The sequence below is a fragment of the Palaemon carinicauda genome, chromosome 23 (genome assembly GCF_036898095.1).
Source record: "Palaemon carinicauda isolate YSFRI2023 chromosome 23, ASM3689809v2, whole genome shotgun sequence".
NCBI lineage: Eukaryota > Metazoa > Arthropoda > Malacostraca > Decapoda > Palaemonidae > Palaemon > Palaemon carinicauda.
In genome coordinates this window covers 71,118,187-71,134,552 of record NC_090747.1, presented here as the reverse complement: position 1 = coordinate 71,134,552, position 16,366 = coordinate 71,118,187, and the positions used below count along the sequence as shown (strand labels likewise).

The following is a 16,366-nucleotide window of genomic DNA, read 5'->3' as shown; positions in this document are numbered from 1 at the left end:
TAACGTAAATAGGGTGTGTATCGCCGCATCATGATAAGTAAAGTTGTGCTAGGTAGGGCCACCCATACTAGATTAGTTTGCTGTAAGCTATCAGACGAAAATCTCCCACTGTTACCAATCTGCACTAGCCAGCGTGGTTATAAAAACTGGCCAAACCCCAGACATGAATAAGGATATGTCTAAGGGCTTTGTCTACAGTGGACTAGTAGCGGCTGTATGTGTTGGTGTTGTGTATGTGTATATATATATATGTATATATATATAATATATATATATATATATATATATATATATATGTATATATAGAGAGAGAGAGAGAGAGAGAGAGAGAGAGAGAGAGACTAAATACTCATTAGGCATTTCCCCTAACATGGGGTGTCTCTGGAGAACAAAACGAATCACTACAACAACAATATCGTTTCCTCATACACCTACGCTAAAAGCTTATCAGCTTTGAAGCCTCCAACGCTCATTGTCCCATTCAACCCGTCCCTCTTGAGCTTCCTGTATATCAATTCTCCTTCCTTTGCAAAACGTCTTTAACTTTGTGTATCCAACCATTTTTGTGCCATCTTTTCCTCTTACCTCCTGTCACGTCCTAATTGTACACACTTTAAACTAACTTACTGTCGTCCATTCTTTGTACGTGACTCATGCTTCCTTTCCCCTTTTATTACCTTTTATTACCTTCGCTTTTTTCTACATTTTTCAACTTATCAGTTCTTCTTAGTCCTTGTAAACTAAACCCACATATTATCTCAAGAGCTTTAACTTATTTACTTTGTTTCCCCATCAGTACTCTCGCTTCACTTGTGTAAAGGAGAGTTGGTTTAACAATACCTTCATGCATTCCCACTTCGGCTACTTGTCTCTTCCTGGTCTTTTGCACACATCCTGCTGCCTTTTTCTCTTCTCATATCGTATGGATCACCTCATCTCTCTTCATCCCTACATTATTACTCTTTACTCCAAGATAAATAAATGAATCAACCGCTACCATTTTTCCATCTTCCATATTAACTACCAGTTTTGAATGGCTCCAGTGCCAGGCTATATATCTCAAATTCTTAAATCAAATCCAGTATATACTAACTTTGATTACTCTACCGTTCTTATTTCCATTTACTCTCATTACCTTTTGCTCACATTCACTAGCTGCGTTCTCCTACAAATACTTTCGAACTCTTTTGCCAGTATCTGCAGTTTCTCTTCATTTTCTCCAATGAACAATTTGTCCTTTCAAACATCAACCCTTCCAAATCTCCTTCACAACTCACTATCTTATGGCACACTTCATCTACTGTCCTAACCTTTCTCAACACTTCATTTATAAGGCTGTTTAACAGTCTTGGAGAAATAACACACTCTTGCCTTTTAACTTATTTGTAACTCCAACAGCTCTAACACATAATCTAATATAATTCTGCACTTGCACTATGAAAATGTTTGTTTTGCATTCTTAACACCTTCCGCATTCTCTCCATAAATTCTATCATGAACTTTTCCTAGGTTCATGTGTGCCACTTGCAGCTTATTATATATACTACATTCAAATTTTCACATAACGTGTATATATATATATATATATATATACTGTATATATATATATATATATATATACAGACGAGAGTGGTAGGACATGTCTGAGGCCTTTGTCCTGCAGCGGACTATATACGGCTGATGATGATATGTCGATCTATTTATCTATCTATCTATATATATATATATATATATATACATATATATATATATATATATATCTCATAAGCATACAATCAATATAATATTTGATAAATTATTTAATAATAGCAAAAAGAAGACAGCAAGGAAAGCTAACGAAGATAACCTAGGTGTGCCTTCAATCTAGCAAACTGAAACCCAAGAATGTGGAAGGCCATGCCACAGATGCTTTGACTCACCCCATTGTTTGAGAGAACTGATTGTATGGCTGCACGCATGAAGCGACGAAATTGTGATGCAAGAGGAGCCAGGGAAACACAAACAGTTATTTAATCAATACACAATCGGAGGGAGATGTTGAATTTGCCCAGTTCCCCTTGAAATGCAGCATGAATGTGTTTGTTTGTGTGTGTGTGTGATGTCATGGCGTGTCCCAGACGTATTAACTACCAAGATTAACAGCTCCACCTGAAAGGGAGCGACGCACTCGCATAGGAAACAAGGCAACGGCTGGTTGGTCGTTAGCCCTTGTGGATGGTTTGCTTGTTTGCGTGTTAATTCGTCAAAGGAATTTTAGATAGGTGATGTTGCAAATCTTATTTATGCATGATGTTCGTCTCATCAGCTATAGGTCCCGGGATCGATTCCCGAGCGAATTGGGTTTTTGAAAGACCTTGATGTTATTTCCCAGTGTAGCTCTGTGGTGGGCTGCAACCTGGAAGGATAAGATAAATGTACACACATTAACAGATTTATCTCCCTCGAAATACGAACTGATGGAATATGTATATATATATATATATATGTGTGTGTGTATATATATATATATATATGTGTGTGTATATATATATATATATATGTATATATATATATATGTATATATATATATGTGTGTATATATATATATATATATATATACAGTAAATATATATATATATAATATATATATTTGTATATATATATATATATATCATCAGCCATATATTATACTTCTAATATCTGGATTCTCTCTACCTCGGGATCAGAGACCCAATTGGGAATCAACTCGAATGTGATAGCTTCTGGTCGGCCGGGGAATCGAACACGGGTCCAAGAAACTGAGATTTTATTGACTTAGCAACTCAGCCACAAAGAGGCCAATGGCTGAGTTCCAATGTCAGTGGAATCTCAGTTTCTTGGGCCCAGGTTCGATACCCCCAGCCGACTAGAAACTAATATCTTTGAGCTTATTCCCCCTTGGGGCTCTGATGCCGAGGTAGTGAATCCAGTTATTAGGAGGAGTATAATATATGGCTTATATGAACCTGAAAAACACGTCTAAATGTGCAAAATTTATCATATATATATACTGTACACACACACACACACACACATTATATATATATATATATATATATATGTATGTGTGTGTGTGTGTGTTTGTGTGTATAGGTATATCATGCATATGCATGTATCGTGTGTATGCATACATATATTTGTGTATATATAGATTTCATATTGTTTATTAATTGTAGGTACGGTACACAGCTTTTACACACACATGTATGTTTGTATGTACGTATACAGCATATCAATTTTGCAATGTTGTTCGTTTAAGAAGCGCAGTTCTTTTGTGTCTGCAGCAATAGGTTAATTGAATCAATTAGCTTTCTTCGTTCATGGCCACGCCACCCACCTACCCATTGAAATGGTTTCTTCCTTTGGTGTCAATCTTTCTTACAATAGATTGAATTCTTTTGTCCTTCGTGTGGGTGAAGTCGTTGTGGAAGTAATATGAAGGCCTGAGAATGAGGTATTCATCATATCTTTGATATATTTTTCTGTAATAACATCTTGCTTACAAAGTTATGATGTTCTGTTGTGAAAAATATTTTATGCTGATCCTTTTTTTTTATGGCATAGACTATGTATTGTGCACAGAAATCATATATATATATATATATATATATATATATATGCACATTGTGTTTTTGTAGCGGAGCATGTCTGTAAGATTTGTGCGTTGGTGAATTAGGTAGCTGGATAATAATGATTATAATAATGCACGATCAAATTACTCATAAGAAAGTAGGGTATGGTATGAAAGACGAAAAGGCTTAGCTTTTAACCATATTTACTAATGGTCCTTATTATTCTACATTCTTAACTGATTGTTCATATTTTGATGTTAATTCCTTGTTTCAACATATCCAATTTTCCTAACTTGGGGTAACGGCAAGATAAAAAGGCAACGGTCACTGGCTCATTCATTCTTTAATTTTTAACTCTTATGTCTTGAGGTGTGCTAATATTAATAGAATTCAGACAAAGATAAATGTATTTCACAATTCAAATGTATCTCAAACTATATCATAATGAATTTCATATAGTTATTCATTCTATTTTTATAAAAATGCCTTTATAAACGGCTCTGATGTGGGTATGTCATGCTGTTTATATTAACTGATACGATTATCAATTTTATCTCCTTTTAATCGAATATGTTGTAAATTAACTATATGCCCGATAATTGTGAATATCTTAGAGATGTACTTCCTTATGTACGTGATTACGTTATTCCGTTTGGTAAATGTTTGTTAGTAATACGAGGCAAATGAATAAAACAAACGTAGTGTCATAATTTATTTAGATTTATTTACATTAAATCTTGATGTTCATAATGAAGTAATTATTATAAAAAAAATCCTATGACTATATTGCATCTTGAAATTTTATCAGAATTAATGAAAATAATTAAAATATTTATATTATATTTATTTAAGTTACGCATCATTCTGCGAACTATAATATATGAAATAATACAAATACCATTATAAAATAGTAAGCAATTTTATGTTATCTACTGTAATGTGATTATCGCCAATATTTTCTTGAGTAATTCCATGTAAAATTTATCTCATTTTCCTTCTTTCACCTTTCAGAATGTGTAATATCATCTGGGCGCGTGGTGGTACCGTGGTTCTGGCCCCAGATCGCGGTGACATCATGGGTTCCCCCGCGAAACAGTTCGGACCCCGTGCTCTTAGAATTCAAAGTCGACTTCATGGACGATGGTAGTTATGACATCCTACAGCTGAGGTCCAACAATGTTATGATCTTGGCCACGGACAAAGACCCTGTCAGTTTCGATGCAAAAGTATACCCAGACGACAACGGTAAGGGCGGCTGGCTGAACGTGACGTTCGAGGTGAAAGACTCCTACGTTCTCAAGAGAACAGATTCGGACGAGGTGGTGTTCTCTGCAGAACTAGGCAGTCCAAAAGCACATGTACAAGAGGTGGTTGTCACAGGAAGCAACGTGACCATTAACTGTGACAGCAGTGAGTTACATTTTTGTTTTATTATGCTCAGCGAGCCAAGTAGCTAGGATTCATTAATCTTGTTAAGATATCCAATGTCAGTATTGAATGGCATTTCAAGGTTAGTCTGATTAGATAAACCTTTTTTATTATCTCGTGCTGATGATTTCTTAATTTTTTTCCTTTAGAGTTGGTATAACTTATCTTTTTTATAACGGTCGCATTATGTAGCCTTTTTTTTATATCGGTATTAAATTTTATTGTTACAATCATTTTAAGCTACCTCAAAAAGTTGCTGACACTGGTATAGCAGTTGCTGAGATGGTAAAAATGTGAGAATTTCGGCTGTAATTGAACATTTCACCAAAAAGTGTGGGTGTGTACCGGCTATTATTTACCTATACATCTGCTGGGAATAGCAGTGCCATCAGAGCACTCCGTGGAGTTCACTGTACTGGACAGCAGACATTAATTCATGGTATTTGCAGTGTTCATTCGGGCCGTAAATGCTGTTTTTTTTTTTTTTTTTTTTTTTTTTTTTTTTTTTGCTGTTCAACCTCTTCTCAGTTTTACTTCGTTGTGTAATACAAAGTTTAAATTGTCCTAGATGCCGAACCAGGCTGGCTATTTATAAATTCATAAACTATGATATATTCGTTTGTTTATGTAAGCTTTTTGTGTAAACTAATTTTTGGTTAATGTAATATGCGAAAGGAAAACCAGGAATTTCAAGTTCAAGTTTGGCATGTTCAAGTCTAAAGAGGGGATCGCATTAATTTTGTATAGGCTACTCTCATCAAGACAATGAAATGAAAGTACTGCATAGGTTAATGATTAGTAAGCAATGCACATTCATACACTCAGATACACACACCTTATATATATATATATATATATATAAAAATATATATATATATATAAATATATATATATATATATATATATAAATATATGTATATATATAAATATATATATATATATATATATATAGCCAGAAGCTTCATTTATTATATAGGGGAGAATATATACGTATATGTATATAGATATATATATATATATATATATATAGCCAGAAGCTTCATTTATTATATAGGGGAGAATATATACGTATATATATATATATGTATATATGTATATATATGTATATATATGTATATATATATGTATATATATATATATATGTATATATATATGTATATATATATATATGTATATATATATATATATATATATATAAATATATATATATATATATATATATATCCTCCTACGCCTATTGACACAAAGGGCCTCGGTTAGATTTCGCCAGTCGTCTCTATCTTGAGCTTTGAATTCAATGCTTCTCCATTCATCATCTACTTCACGCTTCATAGTCCTCAGCCATGTAGGTCTGGGTCTTCCAACTCTTCTAGTGCCTTGTGAAGCCCAGCTAAAAGTTTGGTAAACTATTTTCTCTTGGGGAGTGCGACGAGCATGCCCAAACACTCTACCCCTCATCATGATCTCATCCACAAATGGCACTCGAGTAATCTCTCCTATAGTTTCATTTGTAATCTTGTCCTGCCAATCAACTCCCAATATCCTTCTAAGGGCTTAGTTCTCAAATTTACTAAATATACTGGAGATTGTTTCATTATCATACCATGATTCATGTCCATACAGTATCACTGATTTCATTAAACTGATATATAGTATGATTTTTATACTTAATTTCAGGAGATTTGATTTCCAAATTTTACTTGACCTAGCCATTATTTGTTTTGCTTTTTTCAATCTTTCACTAAACTCTAATTTTAAAGACCCTGTATTGGAGATCATAGTTCCTAAATACTTAAATAACCCTATCTCATTAGCCCTCTCTCCTTCCAATGACATTTCATCTTCCATTGCATACTCCTTTCTCATCATCTCTGTCTTTCTTCTATTTATCTTCAGCTCAACCTCGTGTGATATTTCATTCATTCTGGTAAGCAAGCATTGCAAATCCTATGGTGTTCTGCTAACAAGGACATCGTTATCAACATACTGTAGGTCTGCAATAATTGCTATCCCCAATCCAGTCCAATCCTTCTCCACCTTCGTCAACTGTTTTAAGCATTACAAAATCCATGTGGAGGATAAACAACATAGGTGACAACACATTCCCTTAGAGTACTCCGCTGCTCACTGGAAATTCATTTGATAAGACTCCATTAACATAAACTTTGCACTTGTTATGCTCATGAACAGACAAAATCAAATGTATATATCTAAGATGAATTCCATAATAATGCAGGACTCCATAAAATTGGCCGGTGCACACTATCAAAGTTTTTTTCATAATCCACAAATGCCATCAAAAGTGGATTTCTATATTCTATGCATTGCTGTACAACATGTCTCAAAATGAAAATTTGGTCAGTACAACTACATTTTCTAAATCCTGCTTGCTCATCTCAGCTTTTCTCCAATCTTTCTCTCCAGTCTTTTTAGAATAGGCATGCTATATATTTTCATAACAACTGATGTAAGTGTTATGCCCCTGTAATTCTTGCAATCAGTCAGGCCTCTCCTAACTCCTATTCATCAGGTTTTGCCTCTTCATGCCACATTCTACAAAATAATCTAGTAAGTTGTCTGGGAGTCACTTAATTTTCGGCCAGTATCATCTCGGCACTTATGCCATCATATCGAGGGGCTTTCCATCTCTTTAGTGTTTTGAGGATAGCTTCAACTTCAAAAAATGAATTAATTTATGGGCACATAAAGGTCTTCATCAGCTTCATGTATATCAATAAAACTATTCCCTTCATATCTCCTATTCATAACCTCACGAAAGTGTTCCATCCAACGTTGTCTTTCTTCATCTTCTGTTGTTATAACAGACCCATCTCTCTTTTTGATGGGTATATGTTTCTTCTTCTTTGCCCCCTTTATATTTATGGTAGGGCTGAGCGACATTCCTGACATATAACTACTCAGCGTCTCCCTGTCCCTTGGATAGAGGGTAGAGGGAGTAGTCATACCCCGGTGACACGAGGTACTTCGAGTGGTACACTTGGAAACAGCAACTGCCGTGTTGTAGTCAGAAAAGGGGGAGGCTGGCAATGGTTGAATCTGTGTGTGCATAATTATTTAAATACAGTATTTAGCCGTCATTTAGACGGGTTTGCGTACTTTATTATCATTATTTATATATATATATATATATATACTGTATATATATATGTATATATATATGTATATATATATATATATATACTGTATATATGTATGTGTGTATATATATATATATATATATACTGTATATATAATATATATATACACTGTATATATATACACTGTATATATATATATATATATACTGTATATATATATATATACTGTATATATATATATATATATATATTTTATATATATATATATATACTGTATATATATGTATTTATATATATATATATATATATACTGTATATATATATATATATGTGTGTATATATATACACTGTATATAACTTTTTTTGTGATTTCTGCAGGTTGAAAAATAATTATCCAAAATAACTGCGGTAGTTTCCAGGAAAGATTATCACGCCATCTTAGCCACGGCATGGACATTATAAAATTAAAAAATTAAATTTTTCTACAATGAAGGTCGGAACGCGATCATTCTTGTATTTATTTATGAAATGATTATTTTAAATTTCTAATTTTCTTGTAGTCTTTCACTCTCCCAATTTCAGCTTTGTTTTCAGTGTATGTATTTGGTTAATATTTGTGCATTTTATACGGCATGTGCTATGTATTAATTGCTCTGTTTTTTATAGGCGACGGAAATTGGTGTATCTTGTCTAGCTTTGTTTATGCAAATACGCTAGCATTTTGTAGAAGACTGAAAAATTCTCCCGTGGTTTCTTAATTGTTTAGTTGGTCAAGTTATCCACCTGACGAGTTTTACGAGTTTTGGAGTTGTGGAACGAGCTGAAGAGCGATAATGGAAAGTTGAGGATTGTTGCAATATTCGATTGCGACTTGTTTTTCATATTTTTCTTATTCAAGTCATGGAAACGTTCAAGGGAAGTCTGGGCTCTTCCATTTCTCTTGCGATTATACGACGGTTGACGTCACCGTGGCCATGACCTCAAGAAGCGTTTTTGAAATCGAGCTACAATATTACTCATACGTTTGCGTTTCCCAATTTTTTTTTCTTTGCCCCATTTTTTTATATGGTAGTTTTTGCATAACTAACCAATCAATAATTTATATATGTAACAACGTAAGCAGATTTTTTTTAAGTGTTCAGGGATATATTAACTAGTGAAAAGTTTAAAAGGCACAGACGTAGGCGTAGTGACCTGCCCCTTCTCACCTTAAGGTACTGCCCACGCATCCTAGTCTATCAGGAAACGACCCGGGAAGAACGGGTTTTGAAATCGCTAGAGCCTAGAATGCATATTCCATCTACGGTCATTTGACCAACTACTGCTCCATATTTTAGTTTCATCATTGCTGTCTAAATTTTTTACGGGTGGCTCTTCTCATTAAGCAGTAGCGAGGAGCGGGTACCAATGAATACATTATCATTGGCATATTCATTCTTTATCTGAAGATTTGGGGGAAAAATACACAATATTAGTCACTTCATACACCTACATAAAAGGTCATCAGCAGCTCATAGAAGTTCCTTCTACGTAGTGCGTTGTCTCAATCTTTCGTTTATGTTAAACAGCTTCACTGGGAATGATATACTGTAATATATATATATATATATATATATATATGTGTGTGTGTGTGTGTGTATCATCAGCTGTAACTAGTCCACTGCAGGACAAAGGCTTGACGCATGTCCTTCCACTCGCGTCTGTTTATGGTATTCATATGCCAGTTTACACCTGCAGAGTTTCTTGGCTCGTTAATTTATCGTCATCTCTTACTTCCCCTGTTCTATTGTAATCGCTAGGGACCCATTCTGTTATTCCTAAGGCCCATCTATTGTCTGTCATTGTCAGCACTAAAATAAACGCCAATCCTACGAACTAACTGACCACAATCAAAGGATTTCTGTACAGCATTGGAGATTGTAAGGGCATCACATTCTCCAAGGCCTTTGCGAAATCCAATGGCAAACTACGGAACAGATGGGTACCTTCAGCAATCCTATTTAGATGTTTTGCCAAAAGACGTTCAAAAACTATACATAAAATGGGAGTTATGGAAATTGGGCGGTAATCAGCTTGACTTGAGATAACAAAAACTCATTTACATAATGGAGTAATATTACCAATTCTCCAACAAGTGCTAAAAGAATCTGTTCTTGCTAACTTGTACAAAATAACATAACTTTGAAGCTAAAAAAATCTGTAGTCTTCATACAAAAACAAAGGAAAAATACCATTTGGGTCTACACCTCTATAAGCATCAAGGTCCATCAAGAGAGCTTTAATTTCACAAGATCGAAAAATTTAACAAGTGAGTTTAGCCTCAGGAAAACAGGAATGAGGAAGATTTAAGTTTCTCGTTACACTGCTTACTGTCAAACACATCAGCCAAAAGAATTGCCTTTTCCTTTGGACAGTGAGTGACAGAGCCATCTGATTTAAGTGAAGGAGGAACTGTTGCATCTACACGAAAGAGTGTAGATTTAAGGGTAGTCCAGCACCTATGTTCCTGGGTTGTACCAGAAAGGGTTTCTTTTATGGTTAGGTTTTGTTCCCTTACATATGAAGCATAAACTCTGAGCAAATGTTATTAAAAGTCAAATATGACCTGTTAACCTTCCAAAGATTATATGTTTTCTGCTTCTCCAAACACGCATGTCAGCCATTATCATTGAACCATAGTTTTGCAAATGTTACACAAGTACATGCTGTATTACTGTAATTTACTTTATTAATTTTATGTCTAAAATGACTATTTTTGATAAAAAAAATGATTAAGATATGAAAAATATAAAACTTATTTGCCTACAGAAACCTTTGACATAAAGAGTACGTGATATATATTTACATACAGTATATTTATAAATCTGCAATGTACTGAAAAAGTGTTAGGCTAACTAAGATATGGCGAGGGATTACTCTGCGCACACACACACACACACACACACACATATATATATATATATATATATATACATATATACATATATATATATATACATACATACATACATACATACATACATACATACATATGAAAGGATGTATCAGAGTATTGTGAGGTGGTTTGGTCGTGTGAAAGGAAAAAACAGCAGTAGGTTGGTAATAATTAGTGTAGAGTTTAAAAGTGATGGGAAGTAGGAGGAAAGGAGGGCATTAAAAGGGTTTTATAGATGAAGTGAAAGACGTATTGGAAAGGAAGAGCCTTCATATCCAAGCAGCTAATGAGAGAATACAAGATAGAGATCAGTAGCTTTGATATCCTAATGTATAATTTTCGGTAGGTCTTATAAAACATTGGCCTCGTATACCTACCGAAGTTCGAATACGGTTTGGCAGTTGAAAGATAATGTAGTTTCTTTTAGCTCGATCGGAGTCGTTCTGTGGCATACCAGGGGAAACAGTTCCTGTGGAAATCTCTCTCTCTCTCTCTCTCTCTCTCTCTCTCTCTCTCTCTCAAGCGATCTATATAATTGGCGTAAATCCTGAATGAGTACAATGTTACAATCGTATCTTTAATGTTGTGTCTCTTATTTATACAGATATCTTATATTCTTAAATGTTTCATATTCAGAAGTTTTTATTTTTATTGGCCCTCAAATTATTTCAGATGTGTTATCTTTTAAACGTCTCATTTTTAATATTTCATGATTTAAATATCTAAATGTTATCTTTTTAATAAACATTCTCCTATTCTAAGATATCTCATTTTCCCCTTTCCTTCAGATGAGTTAATATGGCATATTTTCCGAGAGAAGGAAACCATCCCCCTGACCCCTGGAGGGGGAGGGTGGAGGATGGCCATCCTCCCGAGCAGCCAAGTCTCCCCGACCTTGACCCTGGAGGGCAGCACCACCAATTTGACGCTGGGGCTAAGCGCTGGGGGGATCAGTGCCAACCCTTCTCAGCCACTCGAACCTTTTACTCGGTACAGCTTTGATATCGAGTGTCACTTTACAGTTGAACTTGGGGAAGATGCCAGCTTTACCTGTTACCTGAAGGTGGGGGTTCTCAGTTTGTTGTTTTATTGTTTGTGGGGAAAATGTGAATATTTTATGGGATATTTTTATATCACTGCTTGATTATATCACTTCTTATGAACGTACTAGTATATACCCGTAGAAATAACGGCTATATATTTATATATACACACACAGATTCAACACTTCCCACCTCTTACCCTTTTCTGACTAGGAAACAAGGCTGTTTCGGCAATTTTGGGGGGATTGTGGTTTCTGAGTGTACCTCTTGGCCTACCACTCCTAAACAGGGTATGGCAACTCCCTCTCCCCCTACTCGAGAGACGGGGAGAAACCGAAGTCATATATTTTGCTATATATATATATATATATATATATAACACTTGCTCTTTATTGCCTTATATAGGGGAGATTTGTTATTAAATGTAGGTTTTCAAGGATCGGACATTTTTTCCCTGCAAAAAATTGATTTTTTTTTTATGACACAATGTTGTTGCAGGAATAATACCAGTACTTGTGTCACGATTCTCATGTTTTAGGTCTTCTCATAAACCTTTCAAACTCGATTTTTCTTTTAAAAAAAGTTCTGTACGCCGATGTTATCCTAAATAGCAGTATATATATATATATATATATATATGCATACATACATACATACATACATATTCCAAACTATTAACAAATATGGATGAATCACGTGGCTTCGGTCATCTCATAACCCCTTATTCTTCGTAGGTTGAAAACGAAAATCTCTTCTGTTTAGTTCCTTTGCATTAATTCACCCGTGGCTTTCATCAGAGCTACTTTGAGCATTGGAAATACACTTCAGTATAAATGATAGCACAATAGAAATTTACTTATATAATCCGAAAAACTTTTTTTTTGTCTTTAAAGTCCTTTATCAAATATTTTTTTTTTTTTGTACATTTACTAATATTCGGATTTTGTAATTTAATTGCTATTGTGCTACCCTTTATTTGAAGTGTATTGCCGTTGTTCAATGTTGATCTGATGAAAGCCATGGGTGAATGCCTGAAACCACATTCAGCGGAATTAATGTAAAGGCACAACATACGAGAGATTTTCTTTTGCACCCGCCAAGGATTAAGTGTTGTCATGAGAGGACAGAAGACACGTGTTCATCCATATATATTGATAATTACATACGTCAAAGACCGTGCCGAAGAATATCGTCAGCAGCAACAACAACAACAACAAATTCAACCGTTTCTATTCCACTCTAGGACAAAAGCCTCAGATATAATATTTCATATCTGGGGTTTGGCCAGTTTTCATTAGCACGTTGATCAGCACCGTTTGGCGATGGAGGGAGATTTTGGTCGGATCCCTCACATCAAACGAACCTAGAAAGATTGGTCCTGACTATTATAGTACAGTTTTGCTGATCATGGCGATATGCAAACCCTTTCACCACGTTCAGGTATCCCCACTCAGGAAGAGTCCTTAGAAAAAAAGAATATATATATATATATATATATATATATGTGTGTGTATATATATATGTGTGTGTGTGTATATATATATATATATATATATACATACAGATATAGATTTAGATTTAGAGATGTGCCAATATTATCAGCCTTTTTTGTGAGTATCGGTATCGATATCAACCACAATCATGACACTAGTATCGGTATCGCCTTCCACCATGAGTATCTGGTATCGGTATCAGCCAATCAAAAATGAGCTTAAATTGCCGATACTCCAATACTGGTACTATAGGCTATTCGGAGATCAAAGATTTCCTTGTGTTCTGTTCACTTTAGACGATAATGATAAGTACCCTGTAAGGCAACTCAGAAACCAGTTCATGCGAGTGATGTGACTAATGTATTACATCCAGGACTAAATGGGTCCTGATTACATCGTTCTTATCAGCCATCTCTCTCTCTCTCTCTCTCTCTCTCTCTCTCTCTCATTATACATTTGCAGAATTATTTGTTAATATGTGAATTATTTTTCTTTCTACACTACTTCATATTCAACGTGATAAAACATCAGTATTATGACAATAAGTTCTGTAGAACAATAATTAGCTGACTTACGCTAGCCTCTCCTCGAATATGGACGGGGGAAGGGGTGGAAGCTTGGAGGAAAAATATAATCCTCCTAGGGTGGAAGTGAAGAAGCCAATTTTGCCTTTACTCTAACCAACAGTCAATTGATTATAATTTATTTTAGCGTAGAAAATATATCTTGCCTATTACTAATGGAATCCTACCACTGAATGGAACTAACTTTGGGTTTTGAATAGAATCGTTAACATTTCAATAAAATAAATATGGACTTTGCTAAATAAAGAAGTTTGGTATACGGTATACATTCTAAATTTCTAATTCTCTCCCACCTTGGTGTGTAGGCTACTAGAATTCATGCAGACAACTGTACCTGAACGTTAACTAAACGAAAAAGGGTGATGTGTAGAATATAGCTAATAGGGAGAAATTCTCTGAGATTGAGAGTTAGAAATGGAAACCTAATATATTTTTTACAGAAGCTACCAATTTTAGCTGATGCTAAGTCTAACTTCTGAAATGCATATAATACATTACTTTACTGTACTTATGAGCAGTTACATTTTTAGTTCAGTGATCTGGTTGAACTAATGTATGATATTTAGTAATAAAAATCCTATAGGGGAGGCGTTAGATTTATGATAAGATTATATCATTGTCATCGATATAGCCATAGTTCAACGTTTCAATTTTTTCTTTTTCAAACACACCACAAAGTGCTAATTGGTTGAAAACTCAGCCATCAAATCAATATTTTAAGGTTATTGTAATCATTAGAAAGAATTTTTAAAGTATCGGAGTATCGGCTAGTATCGTTATTGGTATCGGTTAAAGGGAAAAATGTATATCGGTATCGGCCTCTAACGTGGTATCGGCGCATCTCTTTTGTATATATATATATATATATATGTGTATGTGTGTGTATATATATATATGTGTGTGTATGTATATATATATATATATATGTGTGTGTGTGTATATATATATATATATATATACGTATTCATTATTATTATTATTATTATTATTATTATTAACCTAGGTACAACCCTAGTTGGGAAAGCAAGATGCCATAAGCCTAAGGGCTCCAACAGGGCAAAAATAGACCAGTGAGAAAAGGAGACACGGAAATGAATAAATGAAATGATAAATAATGAACACTTAGAATGAAATATTTCAAAAACTGAACAACATCAAAACAGATATTTCATATATAAGCTATATTCAATGATCAAAATACTTATCCAACAGTATTTAACGGCCCGTTAGACAAAGAATATCAGACTTTAACAAAACTATCAAAAGTGTACTTTCTATCATTAAGGACTTGATACCCAAATTCATCATAAAATACCCATCTCTACCATATTTATATGGTGTAGTTAAAACTCGCAAAGAAAACTTCCCTGGTAGACATTCCATAAACTCTGGTGATCTTGCCCTTACAAACTGAGAGATCATTTTATGACTTTTAGTTGGTAAGCTTTTATGTTATATCACTATTTACATAAGAGTACACGTTGGTGAATTACTGGTGTTTCTCAAAGAACTCTTAGAGTTTTGGCCTAATTTTACTGTGGATACTGACTATATTTAAACTTATGAAATTGGGTGTAAAGGGCTGTCAGTTTACTTTTAATGGTAAACTCCTTGGAAAAAATGATGTTTGTGGAATTTTTCAGGATGAAGTACCCAACAAGGATTCTATCCTCGTATTTTTGGTGTCGGGTACGTTGATGATATATTTTGTGCTTTGCCAATTGATAACGATGAAAATCTTTTCTAACAACTTTAAATATTCTGGCGGCATCTAGTGTCGAAGATTCATTAGAATAGAAGGGAAAAACAAGTTGTCCTATTTAGATGTTTTAGTGTTCAGACAAGGAAGGCAGTGTACATTTTCGAATGTTAATTGGTACTGTATATAAATTTTAGTTCTAATAATCACCCATCAACCAAAATGGGTTAGAAGTTGCCCTGATTTCCTAGAAGCTAAGCTTAGTAAAATTCACAGTTTCTTTCACCAATAATTTTGATATGAATAACCTTCGCATTCTACTTTTTTCAAACAGTTGGTGTCTCTACCTGGAACATTGAAACCGGTCGGAATTATAGCTTTTAAGACACTTAAGACCATAGTGATAAAAAAAAATCCCCACAGTAGATGGATATGTGTATTTTTGAAATTTCATGCAACCAATGTGGTACAAGATATATTGGGTAAAGTATAAAGG

At 34.3% G+C, this 16,366-nt stretch overlaps 1 protein-coding gene across 2 annotated transcripts in view; it reads left to right on the top strand.

The window, feature by feature from the left end:
• The window catches only part of LOC137617166 (uncharacterized), a 159,180-nt gene that overhangs the window by 43,905 nt on the left and 98,909 nt on the right, over positions 1–16,366 (top strand). For both annotated transcript variants that reach the window (XM_068347021.1, XM_068347022.1), the window contains exons 2-3: positions 4,602–5,000; positions 11,840–12,114. In XM_068347021.1, coding sequence (XP_068203122.1) covers positions 4,602–5,000; positions 11,840–12,114 — 674 coding nt within the window. The remainder of the gene's footprint in view (positions 1–4,601; positions 5,001–11,839; positions 12,115–16,366) is intronic.